At 49.7% G+C, this 17,986-nt stretch overlaps 1 protein-coding gene across 4 annotated transcripts; it reads left to right on the top strand.

The window, feature by feature from the left end:
- The first annotated feature begins 2,132 nt into the window (after positions 1-2,132).
- Positions 2,133-14,142, top strand: TNFAIP8L1 (TNF alpha induced protein 8 like 1). 4 transcript variants are annotated; one of them, XM_053372654.1, is made up of 3 exons: positions 2,158-2,175; positions 6,612-6,686; positions 12,908-14,142. In XM_053372654.1, exon 3 carries the CDS (start codon positions 12,913-12,915, stop codon positions 13,471-13,473), a length of 561 nt encoding a protein of 186 aa, XP_053228629.1. In that variant the 5' UTR covers positions 2,158-2,175; positions 6,612-6,686; positions 12,908-12,912; the 3' UTR covers positions 13,474-14,142. The 4 variants fall into 4 exon arrangements, with proteins under 4 accessions (XP_053228630.1, XP_053228629.1, XP_053228628.1 ...); XM_053372653.1 differs by lacking the exon at positions 2,158-2,175 and adding an exon at positions 2,254-2,348; XM_053372655.1 differs by lacking the exon at positions 6,612-6,686 and having other exon boundaries at positions 2,133-2,175.
- The last annotated feature ends 3,844 nt before the right edge of the window (positions 14,143-17,986 follow it).

Raw genomic sequence — 17,986 nt, 5'->3', positions numbered from 1 at the left:
GATCAGAAGGTCGGCGGTTCGAATTCCCGTGATGGGGTGAGCTCCCATTGTTCGGTCCCAGCTCCTGCCAACCTAGCAGTTTGAAAGCACACCAGTGCAAGTAGATAAATAGGTACCGCTCCGGCGGGAAGGTAAACGGCGTTTCCGTGTGCTGCTCTGGTTCGCCGGAAGCGGCTTAGTCCTGCTGGCCACATGACCCGGAAGCTGTACGCCGGCTCCCTTGGCCAATAAAGCGATATGAGCGCCACAACCCCAGAGTCGGCCACGACTGGACCTAATTGTCAGGGGTCCCTTTACCTTTACCTAATAGCCTCATTATAACAACACCAATTTATAATGCAATTCAATCATTCAAATGAAGCTTTTATTCTTTACCTTTACCTAATAGCCTCATTATAACAACACCAATTTATAATGCAATTCAATCATTCAAATGAAGCTTTTATTCTTGGAGGAGGTTGTGGCGGCCGATGTGTTGCGGTGCCCTTTGTCGGTTGCAGTTCTGCCGACCTAAAACTGATTTTTTTTTTAAAGAGAGAGAGAGCAGAAGAAAACCCCCACAAACATGTGACAATTTTGTCAAGAACATGCAGCCACACACACCCTTCTGGGAAAGCCCCAAAAAGTCCCAGCTAGGATTTCCAATACAGTGGTACCTTGGGTTACATATGCTTCAGGTTACATACGCTTCAGGTTACAGACTCTGCTAACCCAGAAATAGTGCTTCAGGTTAAGAACAGAAATTGTGCTCTGGCGGCACAGTGGCAGCGGGAGGCCCCATTAGCTAAAGTGGTGCTTCAGGTTAAGAACAGTTTCAGGTTAAGTACGGACCTCCGGAACGAATTAAGTACTTAACCCGAGGTACCACTGTATTGTGAAGAGTAATAAATAAATAATAAAAAAGAGGATGCATTTGCCATCATCTACTTTTAACCTAGACAGCATCTTAAAAAGTAGAGACATCACCTTGCCAATAAAGGTCCGTATAGTTAAAGCTATGGTTTTCCCAGTAGTGATGTATGGAAGTGAGAGCTGGACCATAAAGAAGGCTGATCGCCGAAGAATGGATGCTTTTGAATTCTGGTGCTGGAGGAGACTCTTGAGAGTCCCATGGACTGCAAGAAGATCCAACCTCTCCATTCTGAAGGAAATCAGCCCTGAGTGCTCACTGGAAGGACAGATCCTGAAGCTGAGGCTCCAATGCTTTGGCCACCTCATGAGAAGAGAAGACTCCCTGGAAAAGACCCTGATGTTGGGAAAGATGGAGGGCACAAGGAGAAGGGGACGACAGAGGACGAGATGGTGGGACAGTGTTCTCGAAGCTACCAGCATGAGTTTGACCAAACTGCGGGAGGCAGTGGAAGACAGGAGTGCCTGGCGTGCTCTGGTCCAGGGGGTCACAAAGAGTCGGACACGACTAAACATAGCTGTCAACGTTTCCCTTTTTTAAAATCCCTTATTTCGAATAGGATTCCTCGCAAGAAAAGGGGAAAGTTGACAGCGATGCGACTAAACAACAACTTTTAACTATGGATCGCTTCGGCGACTCATGGAAAAGAGGAGACGTCCTGGGAAAAGAGGACATATGGCAACCGGACACGTCCTGGGATCTCTCTGCAGAACCTGGAAGGTTCACCTCCCACGCTGCGTTCTGCGAGCCAATTTTGCGCCCAGAGAAAGTGGGGAGAAAGAGGAATGGAAATGAAGGGTGCGCGCACCCCACTACCCGGCCCAGGTAGCTCAAGAAGGGCTTCTGGCATTGTGCCTTGTCTGCTTTGAGATTGGGGGGTGGGGGGGACGGGTCTCCCTTACTTAGACCCACATCCCTCCCGCTTCTCAAAGGCTGCGCAGGGGCTGATCAAGGAATGCGCTTTCCTCGCCCCCCTTTCCCTCCCTCGCCCCCATCCCTCTACTTTGCGCCCTCCTCTTTCTCCTGGCTTCCCAATTGGCTGCTTCGTAGGTAGCCCTGCGCAATGGTTGGTTGGCTGCCTGGCCTGTCACCCTCCCCCCCGTCTCCTCACCCCCCCCCCACCGCCACCTCCAGCCCTCTTTGAATTTGAAACTTGCCTCTGTGTTGCAAAAAGCATCGAGTTTCAACCTTGGACTCCGGATGCGGAGAGAGAGAGAGCAGAAAGCGAGCCTTGGCCAAGTTGAGACATTGTCTTTCATTTAAGGGTATCTGCAACATCCTTTTTTTTAAAACAAACAAACAAACCCCAAAGAATCCTCCTTTTCCTCAAGCGGATCTTTGAGGTTAAGAAGAGGCGGATTTGAGGGTCTTGCTTAGGGGGACCAGTTTGGAGAAGACCCGGAGGGGGTCTGCGGCTCATGTGGAAGGATCAGACCAGGTAAGAGGAAGCAGGAGACCGCGCGCGAGCGCGCGCGCGCCCCGGGGCAGCAGGGTTCCCACGAACCCCGAAGGGCTGGCGACTGGACAGACTTGGAGTGGCTGGGCTAAGGCGCACTTCCTTCTTGTCTAGGTGCCAAGACGGGAGGCTGTGAGCCAGGAAAAATGTGGCTGTGCGGTGGTTTTTGGGTGGTTTGCTGATGGTCTTGGCTTTGCTTTCTGTAAGATAGTTTATTTTGGAAGGGAAGGAGGGAGAAGGAAGGAAGGAGGAAGAGAGAAGGGAGGAAAGAAGAAAGGAAGGAGGGAGGGAGACGAAAGAGAGAAGGAAGGGGGGAAAGAAAGAGGAGAAGAACAAAAGGGAAAGAGTAGAAAAGATAATAGAATTGTAGAGCTAAAAGGGACCGCGAGGGTCATCCAGCCCAACCCGGTGTAATCCAGGTAAGGTAAAGGTAAAGGGACCCCTGTCCATTAGGTCCAGTCATGACCGACTCTGGGGTTGTGGCGCTCATCTCACTTTACTGGTCGAGGGAGCCGGTGTTTGTCCGCAGACAGTTTTTCCAGGTCATGTGGCCAGCAGGACTAAGCCGCTTCTGGCGAACCAGAGCAGCGCACGGAAACGCCGTTTACCTTCCCGCCGGAGCGGTACCTATTGATCTACGTGCATTTTGACGTGCTTTCGAACTGCTAGGTTGGCAGGAGCAGGGACCGAGCAATGGGAGCTCACCCCGTCGCGGGGATTCAAACCGCCAACCTTCTGAATGGCAAGCTGTAGGCTCAGTAGTTTAACCCACAGCACCACTAAAATCTCCACTGAAGCATCCATGACAGACAGCCATCTAACCCCTGCTATGGCCACGAGGTCTTACCCGCTGTCTCCAGGTATAATGCAAACAATAACTTGGCATTTCAAAGAATCATCAAATTTTAGAGTGGGAAGGGACCCCGCGGGTCATCTAGCCCAACCCAGGAATCTGCTTTGCCCAACGCAAGGCTCAAACCCACGACCCTTGAGATTAGGAGTCACCTGCTCTCCCGACTTAGCTGCTGTCCCCAGAAACACTTTAATGGTTCTGCTGGGGCTGGGAAGGAAGGATAAGATCATTCTGGCCCTTGAAGTGGACAGGCAGGTGTCCATCAAGATGGCCAGGAGCAAATGGGAGCTCATTTCTAAAGAAGGGGGGCAGAAACATTTTCAAGTTGCAATCAGTGAGCTGGAAAGAACCTCAAAAGTTTAGCTGTGGGGATCCTAAAGTGTGGTCTGTAAACTTCATGCAGGTGGTTCCATGATATGCCTGCAAATTTGTGGATGAAGGCGGGATTTTTAATTGTGGTTTTTATGGCTTCTTTCAATTCCCACATAGCTTTTCGTCGCAATGCATTTTGAATTCTATGGAATCGCAGTTGCTGCCGCAGCAGGCAGAAAAATCTTGAAGTGGTCTGCAAAGACCCTTAGCGATTTTAAAGCGGGAGTTTGAGGGACATGGGTGGCGCTGTGGGTTAAACCACAGAGCCTAGGACTTGCCAATCAGAAGGTCGGCGGTTCGAATCCCCACGACGGGGTGAGCTCCCGTTGCTCGATCCCTGCTCCTGCCAACCTAGCAGTTCAAAAGCACGTCAAAGTGCAAGTAGATAAATAGGTACCGCTCTGGCAGGAAGGTAAACGGCATTTCCGTGCGCTGCTCTGGTTTCGCCAGAAGCGGCTTAGTCCTGCTGGCCACATGAACCGGAAAAACTGTCTGCGGCAGCGAACAAATGCCTGCTCCCTCGACCTTTAAACCCCAGAGTCGTTTGCGACTGGACTTAATTGTCAGGGGTCCCTTTACCTTTACCTTTAAGAGAGGCATAGGTAAACTTGGCCCTTCCTTCAAATGTTTTGGGACTACAACTCCCATCATCCCTAGCTAACAGGACCAGTGGTCAGGGATGATGGGAGTTGTAGTCCCAAAACATCTGGAGGGCCGAGTTTGCCTATGCCTCTTGTAAGAGAATGACAGGAGGACAAAGAAGGGTGCATCTGGGGATGTGCAGAGTGCCTTGAAGGAACCATGGGAGCCAACACAGTGTAAGGGCCCAACCTCATGAAGTAGTTATCGAGAAACCACAGCCAACCTCCGGCAGCTGGTATTAGGGCTTCTAAACGAACATGGCAGTTAAGCTGTTAATTGCTTTTAAATTTATTTTTATTTGTTTGTTTTATAAAAAGTCATACACCTCTTGACAGTAAGAGGGGAGGATGGAAGACTCAAAGCAGTTTAGAAAAAGATAGAACTGTATAATAATAATAATAATAATAATAATAATAATAATAATAATAATAATTTAAAGAATCACAACCCTAATTTAAAACACACAAAATTGAAATTACCTCAGCTTTCTAAGCATTGAAATTACCTCAGCTTTCTAAGCATTGGGGGGTACGGTGGGGGCTTGACTAAACAAAAATGTTTTTTTATGGAGAAGGCGCTATTTCAATAGCAATTTCATTAGGCAGGGAGTTCCAAAGTACAGTATTATGTGGCACTTGTGCCAATTCTGCTGATCAAAACAGTATATATAAAAGGGACCTAAGATCTGTACGTATGTTTGTGAAAGGAGCAAGCTTCTGCTGATGTGTGGACATGGCGCCTCTGAGCACGTACGAAGTGTTTTTACTCCCTGGTTGGGGGGGGATTAAATAAGAAACAGTGCAAGGACAGTGACTCTGAGCATGAGTTTTCTGCTCCAGAGTTACGTATTTTCTGCAAACAAAAGGAACCACAGGAAGGATGTATGTGGGAGGCAGAGAAGGAGAAGAACATTCAAAATACACAAACACCTGTTTTTTAAAAAAATTATTAAGCTCTCACAGATTTGGATGGGGTCACGTGGCCGCTTGTAATCTGAGTGCAGAATACAAACATGTATATAAACGCAACTGAGTGCGTAAAAATCGCCAGACCCGATTGAAACACCAGCTACAGCAATTTGTACACAAAATTTAAACGTTGAGAACAGCGTGGAGCAGACAGAATTACCCTCCTCGGTTAGAATTTAGAAAATCACACAGTTTAAAAGTCGGCACCCTGAGTTTAACAGCGGTTGCTAAGGAATTTGCAGGTTCTGCTTTCACCAGCTTGTTTTCACCCGCAAAGGAGCGCCCAGGGCTGAGATCGTAATTACGATCCTAATCGCCAAAATCAAAAGTAAACACCGTTTTGCATCTGGATATTCATTCGGCGTTTTAATCCTCCCAGCAGCAAGTTTGTTGTTGTTGTTGCTTAGTCATTTAGTTGTGTGCGACTCTTCGTGACCCCCTGGACCAGAGCACGCCAGGCCCTCCTGTCTTCCACTGCCTCCCGCAGTTTGGTCAGACTCATGCTGGTAGATTCAAGAACACTGTCCCACCATCTCGTCCTCTGTCGTCCCCTTCTCCTTGTGCCCTCCATCTTTCCCAACATCAGGGTCTTTTCCAAGGAGTCTTCTCTTCTCATGTGGTGGCCAAAGTCTTGGAGTCTCAGCTTCAGGATCTGTCCTTCCAATGAGCACTCAGGGCTGATTTCCTTAAGATAGCAGCAAGTTAAGGTAACCCAAAAGGATGACTCGCTGTTTAGCAGCCAAGTGCCGATTCCTCTTCTGAGCAAATAATCGCCTCAGGTTGTCCTTTCCAAAAGCTTGTCCCTAAATTCCGTTGGGTGGAGAGGCTTCAGTTGGCTCAAGCCTATGCATGGTCTACTCAGGAGAAAGGCTGACTGCAGCCACACAACACAATGCTAAGGTGTGTTTGCTCTGAATCAAGTCCCAGTTCCATTCATTCATTCATTCATTCATTCATTCATTCATTCATTCATTCATTTTACCATATTTTTTGCTCTATAAGACTCACTTTTTCCCTCCTAAGAAGTAAGGGGAAATGTGTGTGCGTCTTATGGAGCGAATGCAGGCTGCACAGCTATCCCAGAAGCCAGAACAGCAAGAGGGATTGCTGCTTTCACTGCGCAGCGATCCCTCTTGCTGTTCTGGCTTCTGACATTCAGAATATATTTTTTTCTTCTTTTCCTCCTACAAAAACTAGGTGCGTCCTGTGGTCTGGTGCGTCTTATAGAGCGAAAGATATGGTATTTGTATGCAGCCTTTTGACACACAAAACCATGCTCAGAGCGGCTTACAACAAAGGAACAGAGATGCACTTCCATCAAACGCTACCCCCAAAATATGTCATAATAACGTAGCAGAACAATAGCAAAGTAAATATTTCACAATAACAGCCAGGGCTTTTCTTTTTCAGCCAGAACTCACTGGAACTCAGTTCTGGCCCCTCTCAGGTGGGCGCCGTTCTAAGAGAAAGAGAGAGGCATTCACAGTGAGTTCTGGCACCTCTTTTTCTAGAAAGAGAAACAGAAAGAATAACATACAAAAGGCCACATGTCAATCTTCTTCTTCTTTGGCGATCCCTCGTAGCCGAGTAAGATTATCTAAGGTTACCAGATTTTTTTCAATGAATCTGGGGACACTTTTCAGCTTCAATGGATTTTGTATGGGGACTGATTTGTAAATCCAGGGACTATCCCCGGGAAACGGGGACGTCTGGTAACCTTACCATAAACACAGTTTTAACAGTGAGTCCATAAGTGACTGTGGAGGCCAATTCTGGATCCACACGTCCTTCCACAGTGGGGATAGAGGTTTCCGGGCGGGAGTTGATCCCGGTTATGGTTTGCCAAGCGTGCCTTCCTCTTAGCACGTTTCTCCCTTGCATCCTGAGTTCGAGTGTCTTCAAAACCCATGACACCTTTGGTAAAGGCTGTTCTCCAACTGGAGCGCTCGCAGGCCAGTGTTTCCCAGTTGTCAGTGTTTATGCTACATTTTTTAAGGTTCGCCTTGTCTTTAAACAGCAAAGCAGAAAGAATGGCATACAAAAAGCCACATTTCAATACTATGAATATAGCAAGATTACTTGCCCTCCTGCTCTGGACGGTAGGACTCGAACACATGGCTTCTAGTTACAAGAAAGGAGATTTCGACTCAATATCAGGAAGAACTTTCTGACAGTAAGAGCAGTTCAACAAAGATGGGGGACTCTCATTCGTTGGAGATTTCCAAGCATAGGTTGGATGGCCATCTGTCATGGATGCTTTAGTTGTGATTCCTGCCTTCCAAGGGGGCTCAACTAGATGACTCTTTGGGTTCCCTTCCAACTCTTCAGTTCTGTGATTCTGTGTTTCTATTTAAACAATGTACAGCACCCAGTTGCAAGAAGCTTCACAGTTTCAGTGCTTCAGGTTCAGCGTCCGTACGTAATGTTACCCGATTTTTTCAATGAATCCAGGGACACTTTAACTATTAAATAAATAAATACTACACGTTCGGGATAGGGATGCGGGTGGCGCTGTGGGTTAAACCACAGGGTTAAACCACAGGGCCTAGGACAGTGTGGTGTAGTGGTTAAGAGCGGTAGTCTCGTAATCTGGGTAACCGGGTTCGCGTCTCCGCTCCTCCACATGCAGCTGCTGGGTGACCTTGGGCCAGTCACACTTCTTTGAAGTCTCTCAGCCCCACTCACCTCACAGAGTGTTTGTTGTGGGGGAGGAAGGGAAAGGAGAATGTTAGCCGCTTTGAGACTCCTGAAGGGGAGTGAAAGGCGGGATATCAAATCCAAAATTCTTCTTCTCTTCTTGCTGATCAGAAGGTTGGTGGTTCGAATCCCAGTGACAAGATGAGCTCCCGTTGCTCTGTCCCTGCTCCTGCCAACCTAGCAGTTCGAAAGCACGTCAAAAGTGCAAGTAGATAAATAGGTACCACTCTGGCGGGAAGGTAAACAGTGTTTCCGTGCACTGCTCTGGTTCGCCAGAAGCAGCTTAGTCATGCTGGCCACATACCCGGAAGCTGTACGCCGGCTCCCTCGGCCAATAAAGCGAGATGAGCGCCGCAACCCCAGAGTCGGCCACGACTGGACCTAATGGTCAGGGGTCCTTTACATGTTCAGGACGTTGATGCTGCAGCGATGTCAGTGGCAGAGGGGCGGATGCCACCTTGGCTTCACCCGCCACGTTTCCCCTTCCTCTGAGGCTTCTCTCTCCTTTCTCCACAAGCCTGGGCAGCCCCTGCGTTGTTGGTTCTTCAGTGGTGGGTCAGCGGTGCCCGGTGGGTCAGGCATGGAAGGCGGAGAGGGAGGGCCGAGAGCAGTGGCAGTGGCGAGGCTCGGGCAGCGCAATGCCTCCCTTCCCATTGGAGCAGCCCCAATCCCATTCCTACTTGCGTGCAAGCAGGAGGGGGCGGAGATCCATCAGCTGGGAATAGAGGTTTCCCGTTGCCCAGCTGAGAGATCCCTGCCCCCTCCTGCTTGCACGCAAGCTCTGATAGGCAGCGTGAAGCCTCCCTTCACAGCTGAAAAGTCCCTGCCCCGCTCCTGCTTGCACGCAAGTAGGAGTTGTGAGGCTGCTCCAATAGGCAGCGTGAAGCCTCCTTTCACAGCTTAGTTTCTGGGGTCAGGGAAGGTGGAGGCAGCCCGGAAGCTGCATCTGAGAGCCCTTGAACCACCGTCATATGGGGTCTTCTGAGCACCTCCTGAAGCCAGCCAGAGCCAACTGCTCCGGGCTGCTGAGACTGCCGCTGCTGCGTTTCCCGGGGACATTAGATGAAATCCGGGGACATTCCGGGGATGGAATTTGTCTGGGGACTTATTCGCAAATCCAGGGACTGTCCCCGGGAAACGGGGACATCTGGTAACCCTACTCTAGAGGCCTGTTTTATTGCAAATCCGTGATGGTTTTGTGCTTTGGGAGCAGCCAGCCATGTTCCCAATTTCAGCGCTGCTTGCTCCTGCCAGAGATTTGGGGCAGTCACACTGCTTCAATTCCAGTCCGCACATATCCTGCAGCTTCCTGCCGATATATCCTGTGCTCAGAAGAAATCCCCCTTTAATTGCGTCACCTGTTTTCTCGCTGCGCAGGAAAAGAGGTTCAGGGGTTAAGCTTCAGCGGACGATCACACAACTTGTGAATCGTTCACCTTTGACTCGCCTTCCTGGCCCTCCTGTTGCAAAGAGAGTTTCCAAATCGTGGCTCCCGGGTGCAAGACAGTGTGCGTTTAATTTATTAACTGCCATATCACTCAGGTTTGGGAGAGGAGGGTCAAATCCCAACTCAGATCGCCAAACCAGATTGGAAAACAAACGTCAGGGCTCAGGAAAGCTGCCACGGGGCACTGCTTTGCCGATGTGATTTATGGCCCAATCTGCTATGGCGCCTAATATTTCCCTCGCTTGGTGTAACTAATTGGCTCATTAGCGGGAATATTTATGCAGCTCCAGAGCACAGCAAGTTGGCCTTCCACGGAACAGCTTCCTCCTTCAATTGTCAGCCTGCACTTGCAATCTTAGCCGGGTTTTCCAGAAAGCTCAACTTTGCCAGCAGCGCAGTCGCAGAAGGGCTTGTCCCCACTGCAATCATAGAGGCGTATGGTGCTTGAGAGATCTGCTAGTCCAACCCCCTGCTGGCTTCAGGGCCTCCAGTGCAACCACAACATCCCTGACAGGTAGCTGTCCCAGAGGGCCAATCACCTCCCAAGGAAACCTGTTCCGTTGTTGAACAGCTCTTAATAATAATAATAATAATAATAATAATAATAATAATAAAAACAATAATTTTTTATTTGTATCCCACCCTCCCTGGCCAAAGCCAGGCTCAGAGCGGCTAACAACAGATAAAAACAGCACAGTGTACATAAAATCACGCAGTTAATTAAAATACGTTCCAGAATCAATTCAGAATCAAATTAATGGCAACCATCGGATTAGAGTTCTGTGAAGATTACAGATGGAGAAAGGGAGTCAGGCTGTGCCTTGGCCAAAGGCCTGGTGGAAGAGCTCTGTCTTGCAGGCCCTGCGGAAAGGTGTCAAGTCCCGCAGGGCCCTGGTCTCTTGTGACAGAGCGTTCCACCCAGTTGGGGCCAATACTGAAAAGGCCCTGGCTCTGGTTGAGGCCAGCCTAACCTCCCTGTGGGACCTCCAAGATGGTTTTATTTGAAGACCATAAGGTCCTCCGTGGGACATACCAGGAGAGGTGGTCCCATAGGTACGAGGGTCCTAGGCCGTATTGGGCTTTAAAGGTTAAAACCAGCACCTTGAACCTGATCCTGTACTCCACCGGGAGCCAGTGCAGCTGGTATAGCACTGGGTGAATGTGATCCCGTTGCGAGGACCCTGTAAGGAGTCTCGCCGTGGCATTCTGGACCTGTTGGAGTTTCTGGGTCAGTCTCAAGGGCAGCCCCACGTAGAGCGAGTTACAATAATCAAGCCTGGAGGTGACCGTCGCGTGGATCACAGTGGCGAGGTCAGGACAAGAGAGGTAAGGAGCCAACTGCTCTTGTCATTGGAAAAGCGTTTCTTAACATTCAGCCAAAATCTGCTGGGTGTTACAGAATTCTTCATGGGGAACTCTATAAGCACAGCCGATCCCAGCAAACAACAGCACTCAAATTCAGTGACTATCAACTGATCGGTGCTGACTCAAAGCCCTCGGCTGTGGTGCATAATTTCTACAGGGAGCACCACAGCACAGCCGATCCCAGTAGCCAAAGCAGAATCTGAAGGCAGTGCGGTGTAGTGGTTAAGGGCGGTGGACTCGTAATCTGGTGAACTGGGTTCGCGTCTCCGCTCCTCCACATGCAGCTGCTGGGTGACCTTGGGCCAGTCACACTTCTCTGAAGTCTCTCAGCCCCACTCACCTCACAGAGTGTTTGTTCTGGGGGAGGAAGGGAAAGGAGAATGTTAGCCGCTTTCAGACTCCTTAAAGGGAGTGAAAGGCGGGATATCAAATCCAAACTCTTCTTCTTCTTCCGCCCGCCCATCAGGGATCATCTCTGACTTCAAGCCTGCTGGGATCAGCTGCATTACAAGATTCCGTAGCACAGCTGATCCCTGCAGAGAGCAGAGTTTGAAGTCGGTGCCGATTAGCTGACTGGTGGCAACTTCCAGCTCTTCCTTTGCAACATAGTCTGTAGAGCAAACTCACCTCAACTGAAAAGGTGACCCATCAAATTGAGTCTTCTATACAGTCATACCTCGGGTTACAGACGCTTCAGGTTGCGCGATTTCGGGTTACGCACTGCGCCGAACCCGGAAGTACCGAAACGGGTTACTTCCGGGTTTCGTACATGCACACAAGCACTAAATCACGGTGCTGCAGGTTGCAAACGTGCCTCCCGCACGGATCACATTCGCAACCCGAGCGTCCACTGTACTGGATATAGTGCTGTACATGGGGCTACCTTTGAAGGTGACCTGGAAACTAATCCAGAATGCGGCAGCTAGACTGGGGACTGGGAGCAGCCGCCGAGACCACATAACACCGGTCTTGAAAGACCTACACTGGCTCCCAGTACGTTTGCGAGCACAATTAAAAGTGTTGGTGCTGACCTTGAAAGTCCTAAATGGCCTTGGCCCAGTATACCTGAAGAAGCGTCTCCACCCCCATCGTTCAGCCCGGACACTGAGGTCCAGCGCTGAGGGCCTTCTGGCGGTTCCCTTGCTGCGAGAAGCCAAGTTACAGGGAACCAGGCAGAGGGCCTTCTCGGTGGTGGCACCCGCCCTGTGGAACGCCCTCCCACCAGATGTCAAAGAGAACAACAAGTACCAAACTTTTAGAAGACATCTGAAGGCAGCCCTGTTTAGGGAAGCTTTTAATGTTTGATGTATTACTGTATTTTAATATTTGGTTGGAAGCCGCCCAGAGTGGCTGGAGAAGCCCAGCCAGATGGGCAGGGTATAAATAATAAATTATTATTATTATTATTATTATTATTATTATTATTATTATTATACTTACAGAGCTCTAGTCCTACCCCCAAAACGAACATAATTCATGTTCAGTTCCACTGGGGCTGCTTTCAAGGGGAATTCAGCAAACTCGTTCATTCGAAGCTGAGCCAGCCCTCGTTCCTCGGGACAAACCACACACATCTGGGTTTGGCAACAGTACGGATGGAGGTGGTCACCACTGAAAACAATTGAGGTCTCTTTTTTTTATCTTTCTGGTCTGCTCCTGTCCCTCCTTCCCTGCATCTCTCTTCCACAAGCTGCTCCGTAAATTATTCAGGTCCTCTTTGTACAGCTGTATGAAAGATTTATCCCCTTGGCAAGAGAGATGGCTATGTAGAGCAGGGTCTCTGGTTGCAAGCGACAGGAGCCAGCAGTCGCTCCGGTAATTGAGCCCCAAACTGAGATGTTGGCTTCCAAAATGAAGCTAGAATCATACAATTGTCAAGTTGCAAGGCGCCCTGAGAGTCGTCTCATCCAGCCCCCTGCAAGTTGTGGTTGTTGCTATTTCAACGTATTAGTTGCTGACTACAGAAAGAGGGGGACGCGGGTGGTGCTGTGGGTTAAACCACAGAGCCTAGGGCTTGCCGATCAGAAGGTTGGCAGTTCGAATCCCCGCGACGGGGTGAGCTCCCGTTGCTCGGTCCCTGCTCCTGCACAGCGCCACCCGCGTCCCTCTAAATAATAAATTACCATTATTATTATTATTTTATTATTATAATAATATTATTATTACTATTATGTCTGTGTGCTCTCGCCTTTTCCAGAAAAGATGGACACTTTCAGCACCAAGAACCTGGCTCTGCAAGCTCAGAAGAAGCTTCTGAGCAAGATGGCGTCCAAAAACATGGCCAGCATCTTCATTGATGACACCAGCAGCGACATCCTGGACGAACTGTACCGGGTCACCAAGGAGTACACGAGGAACCGCAAGGAAGCCCAGAAGATCATCAAGAACCTGATCAAGGTGGTCATGAAGCTGGGTGTCCTCTACCGCAACGGACAGTTCAACGCGGACGAGCTGGCCCTCATGGATCGCTTCCGGAAGAAGTTGCACGCTTTGGCCATGACCGCCGTCAGCTTCTACCAGATAGACTTCACCTTCGACCGGCGGGTCCTGTCCAACATGCTGAAGGAGTGCTCCGAGCTGCTCCACCAGGCGGTCAACACCCACCTGACGGCCAAGTCCCACTCGCGTATCAACCATGTCTTCAACCACTTTGCGGACTACGAGTTCCTCTCGGCCCTCTACGGGTCGTCTGAGCCTTACCGCACGCACCTGCAGAGGATCTGCGAAGGGCTCAACCAAATGCTCGACGAAGGGAACATCTGAGAGCCCGGCCTGCCAGCTTTCCGAAAGCTTTCTGTGTTGGCAAGGGAACATCAGGAGATGGTTGTTGATTTTGGTGGCCTCCACTTGGACTTCTCCATGCTGTATGGCACGAAGCAACTTGTGGTCTTTCGGGGTTCGGCTTGGTCATGCTTAGGCGCTTGCGGGGAGGGTGTTATTCCTGGTTCAAATGGTCCGTCCTCCTCCTCCACTTCATGTGGGAATGTTAAGGATAGTAGGAGAGGATATATTGATTAAGTATTATCCTTCCTTCACTCACGTTAGTGAGTCATGCAGCAGAGCAGATTCTCTTCAGTTTTGAATCTCTTTAGTTAAGTACAGTGGTACCTCGGGTTACATATGCTTCAGGTTACATACGCCTCAGGTTACAGACTCCGCTAACCCAGAAATACTGCTTCAGGTTAAGAACTTTGTTTCAGGATGAGAACAGAAATTGGGCTCTGGCGGCGCAGCGGCAGTGGGAGGCCCCATGAGCTAAAGTGGTGCTTCAGGTTAAGAACAGTTTCAGGTTAAGTACGGACCTCCGGAACGAATTAAGTACTTAACCCGAGGTACCACTGTCATCCAATCTGGCTTGCCCAGATGGATTATTCCTGGTGTCCCCTTTTATCCCTCTTAAAAGAATAAAGGCACAAGAATCTTTCCATAAAAGTAACAAGAAGTTTACTCACATTCAGTTCAGTTTGATCCCTGAAGGCAGACTTTAGCTTGTGGTTACAGAACACAGTGTGAGTTCATCTCATATGGAGATTAAGATTGTGTGCTGCTGGCTGAGAGCCAGCAGACAGCAAAAAAACATTATGAGAGCAGCATCAAGACAAGAAAATGGCTGCGTGACTTGGTTCTTTTATGGAGTCAGGCTGGGCTGCACCCATCTCCCAGGTCAAGTGCAGGGGAAGGACCCTCCAGACCAGCAGAACAGGAAGTTATACTGACTGGAGTACCATCCCCTGCTTATGCCCATTCTAGGGAAACAAGGAATGTTGTATTTGACTGCGCCAATGGATTACATCCCACACCTCATTCCCGCGAAATGAAATGGTTTGACAAAGACCTTCCCTTACCACCAGATGGAAGGTGGGTCTGAATCCGGCCTTCTCCAAAGCAGGTTTGCTTTGCAGGGTCATCAGGCTGAAAGACTCCCTAGCTTAGCATCCTGATTCCAAAAGCAGACAGGCAGGTGGTTTGGCGAAGCCCTCGTGGCAATTTGGGCTAAGAGGTTGTCACACACACAAAAACAACCAACCCTTTCCTCTTCCTAAACACTGCAGGGTGGGAGGAAAGCATAGCTGTCAACCGTCCCTTATTTGGCGGAACACTCCCTTATCCCAGCGCCGTGTCCCGCTGCTGTCCCGGATTGATGATGTCCCTTAAATTTCCCAGGTTTCAATGCTGCCTGGGAGAAAAGGGCTATTACCCCCACCTCCCAGCCAGACTCACTCGCAGGGATAAGACCCATCCCCACAAGGGTCTGCTTACATCGTGGCAGGGTATCTGTCTCGGGAGATAAGGGAGGAGTGCGACTTCGGGGGAGAATGTCAGCTTGTTGGAGAGTCGCAGCGCCCGCCACCCAACACACCCAAGAGTCCGTAACTCCCGGGGCGCACCAGGAGCTGCAAAGATGATGTGCACTCGGGGGCGGGGCACGACTATGGTGCCATCTGGGGGCTTCCTTCCCCAAACGAAAAGCAGCCAGCTAGCTCCCCCCTTCCCTGGACTCCAGCGAGACTTTGGGAGCTCTAAGCTGGCGGAGGTTACCACGTCCAGCCCATCCTGTTGGGCGGCAGGGCTCAGCCCCTTCTTTGAAGGGCCAGAGAGGAGAGAACTATCACTGCTTCAGCCACCTGAGGCATCCCTTACGACTTTAGCATGCACAGCTAGATATGCAGGGTCTTGCTCGGCGCAAGATCTAGGGCAGGCATGCACTGGTGGAGGAAGAGGAGGGTTGGGGGAGCACCCAGCCCCCGGCACGCGATCCCGGCAGGGTGCAATCACGGCTGCCCCCCCCCCCGTGCTGGATGCCCCGCCCCCAGGACGCGCGCCAGCCCACCCCCTGTGCTGCAGCACGAAGCTCCGCCACTGCAGGCATGTGCAACAGGTCTCTTGGGATTTGGACGCGCCTGATCTAGCGGGAGGGGGATCCTTTTAGATTACCTGTTGCGCTGTTTTTCTCTGGGGCATTGTCACCTCTCGCCGGGACCTGGTAACGATCCTGAAGACAACCTGGCCGAGAAGATTTTTACTTTTCATGACCATTCCTCTCGCCTGTTTCCGTTGTCGTATCACAGTACCGTACACGTCCGACATGGGGGAAAGGAAAGGAGCTGGTTGACTAAAATCCCTTATTTTGGCTGCTGGTCCCTTATTTTCAAGGCTGCTGGTCCCTTATTTTCAAATCTTTTAAGTTGACAGCTATGGAGGGGAGATTTATTCAGCCCTGCAGTTTGGTAGCACTTACTCAGATACAGTGGTACCCTGGTTTACAACAATATTCTGTTCCGGAGTTCTGGTTGTAAACCAAAACAGGTTGTAACCCAAGGCGCTCTTTCGGCAATGGGGCCTCCCAAAAAATGGGTTGTAATCCAAAAAAAGGGACACGCACTTCTGGGTCTGACGTAGTTGTAATCCAAAACACTTGCAAAGCAAAGGACCACTGTACCTTTGGCCAGTTCACAATCTCGTTCCTTGGCCCTCATTCCTTCTCCATGAATTTGGCCGACCCTTTTTAAAGGCGTCTGAAGGTCACAGCATTGCATTCAGAGAAAAGGAAACCTAGCACTGTGCTGGTTTGGCAATGTTCACTGACTTAGTTCAGAAATCTCTGAGCTACACCTGGAAGCAGTTCCCAGAATTTCTAGGTGAACAGAATGTGAATTAAGTTCATTTTGGGGTATAATCTGGAACGATTTCGAGGTCATCTTCAAGTTTATTCTTTTACATGTGTTGTTGAGTTTTGTTTTGCTTTCTACTCTTTAGACTCTTTGAGCCTTTAAGCTTAAAGATCATAAGCGCCGGGGGAAATAAATTAAACCGTCTACATTCTGCTGTGTGTCTTTTGGTGTTTTCATCGTCTTCTAGAGTATATTTCATACTTCAGTGAAGCACATACGTGGGCAAACTAAGGCCCAGGGGCCGGATCCGACCCAATCGCCTTCTCAATCCGGCCCGCAGATGGTCCTGGAATCAGCGTGTTTTTACATGAGTAGAAAGTGTGCTTCTATTTAAAATGCATATTTGGGTATTTGTGGGTCATAGGAATTTGCACATTATTATTTTTTTAAAAAATATAGTCCAGCCCCCCACAAGGTGGACCGGCCCCCTGCTTTGGGAAAGCCCTCCATCTTTCCCAACATCAGGGTCTTTTCCAGGGAGTCTTCTCATGAGGTGGCCAAAGTATTGGAGCCTCAGCTTCACGATCTGTCCTTCCAGTGACAACTTAGGGCTGATTTCCTTCAGAATGGAGAGGTTTGATCTTCTTGCAGTCCATGGGACTCTCAAGAGATTGTAAAACTGTAATTTGAAAAACCAAATTATTATTAATAATAATAATACAGTGGTACCTCGGGTTACAGACGCTTCAGGTTACAGACTCCGCTAACCCAGAAATAGTGCTTCAGGTTAAGAACTTTGCTTCAGGATGAGAACAGAAATCGTGCTCTGGCGGCACGGCGGCAGCAGGAGGCCCCATTAGCTAAAGTGGTGCTTCAGGTTAAGAACAGTTTCAGGTTAAGAACGGACCTCCGGAACAAATTAAGTACTTAACCCGAGGTACCACTGTAATGAAAGGGACGCGGGTGGCACTGTGGATTAAACCACAGAGCATAGGACTTCCCGATCAGAAGGTCGGCAGTTCGAATCCCCGCAATGACGGGGTGAGCTCCCGTTGCTCGGTCCCTGCTCCTGCCAACCTAGCAGTTCAAAAGCAAGTAGATAAATAGGTACCACTCCAGCGGGAAGGTAAACAGTGTTTCCATGCGCTGCTCTGGTTTGCCAGAAGCGGCTTAGTCCTGCTGGCCACATGACCCGGAAGCTGTACGCCGGCTCCCTTGGCCAATAAAGTGAGATGAGCACCGCAACCCCAGAGTCGGCCACAACTGGACCTAACAGTCTGGGATCCCTTTACCTTTTTACCACTGTAATAATATTAATGAATAAAGATTTACATTGGGATCTGCTGCCTCTGTGAACCTTGCCACCTGAGGCAGTCGCCTCACCTTGCCTTATGTGTGAGCCGGCCCTATTGGGAAGATATTCCTGGACTAAAGCCGACCCTTTAAGCCCAGGAGGTCTTCCTTCTAAAAATGAAGCAAGTCAATTCAGAGATTGCTAATCTCCCAGAATCTTGGAGCATCTTCCTTGCCAACCCCACCAGCTGCCGGCGAACGCTGAGCAGCTGGAACGTCGGCAGCTGCACGGAAGCGCCGCAGAACGACAGGTGATTGATGCTGCGAAAGAAGGAGGCCAGAGATGCAGCAGCAATCCCTTTCCACTCGTT

Source organism: Podarcis raffonei, chromosome 18 (assembly GCF_027172205.1).
Source record: "Podarcis raffonei isolate rPodRaf1 chromosome 18, rPodRaf1.pri, whole genome shotgun sequence".
Lineage (NCBI taxonomy): Eukaryota > Metazoa > Chordata > Lepidosauria > Squamata > Lacertidae > Podarcis > Podarcis raffonei.
The sequence above is the reverse complement of the archived record's forward strand: the minus strand, read 5'-3'. Positions and strand labels throughout refer to the sequence as shown.

Bases quoted from the DNA above. Each gene is read 5' to 3' on its own strand.
- TNFAIP8L1 (XM_053372655.1), top strand. From the start codon at position 12,913: ATGGACACTTTCAGCACCAAGAACCTGGCTCTGCAAGCTCAGAAGAAG.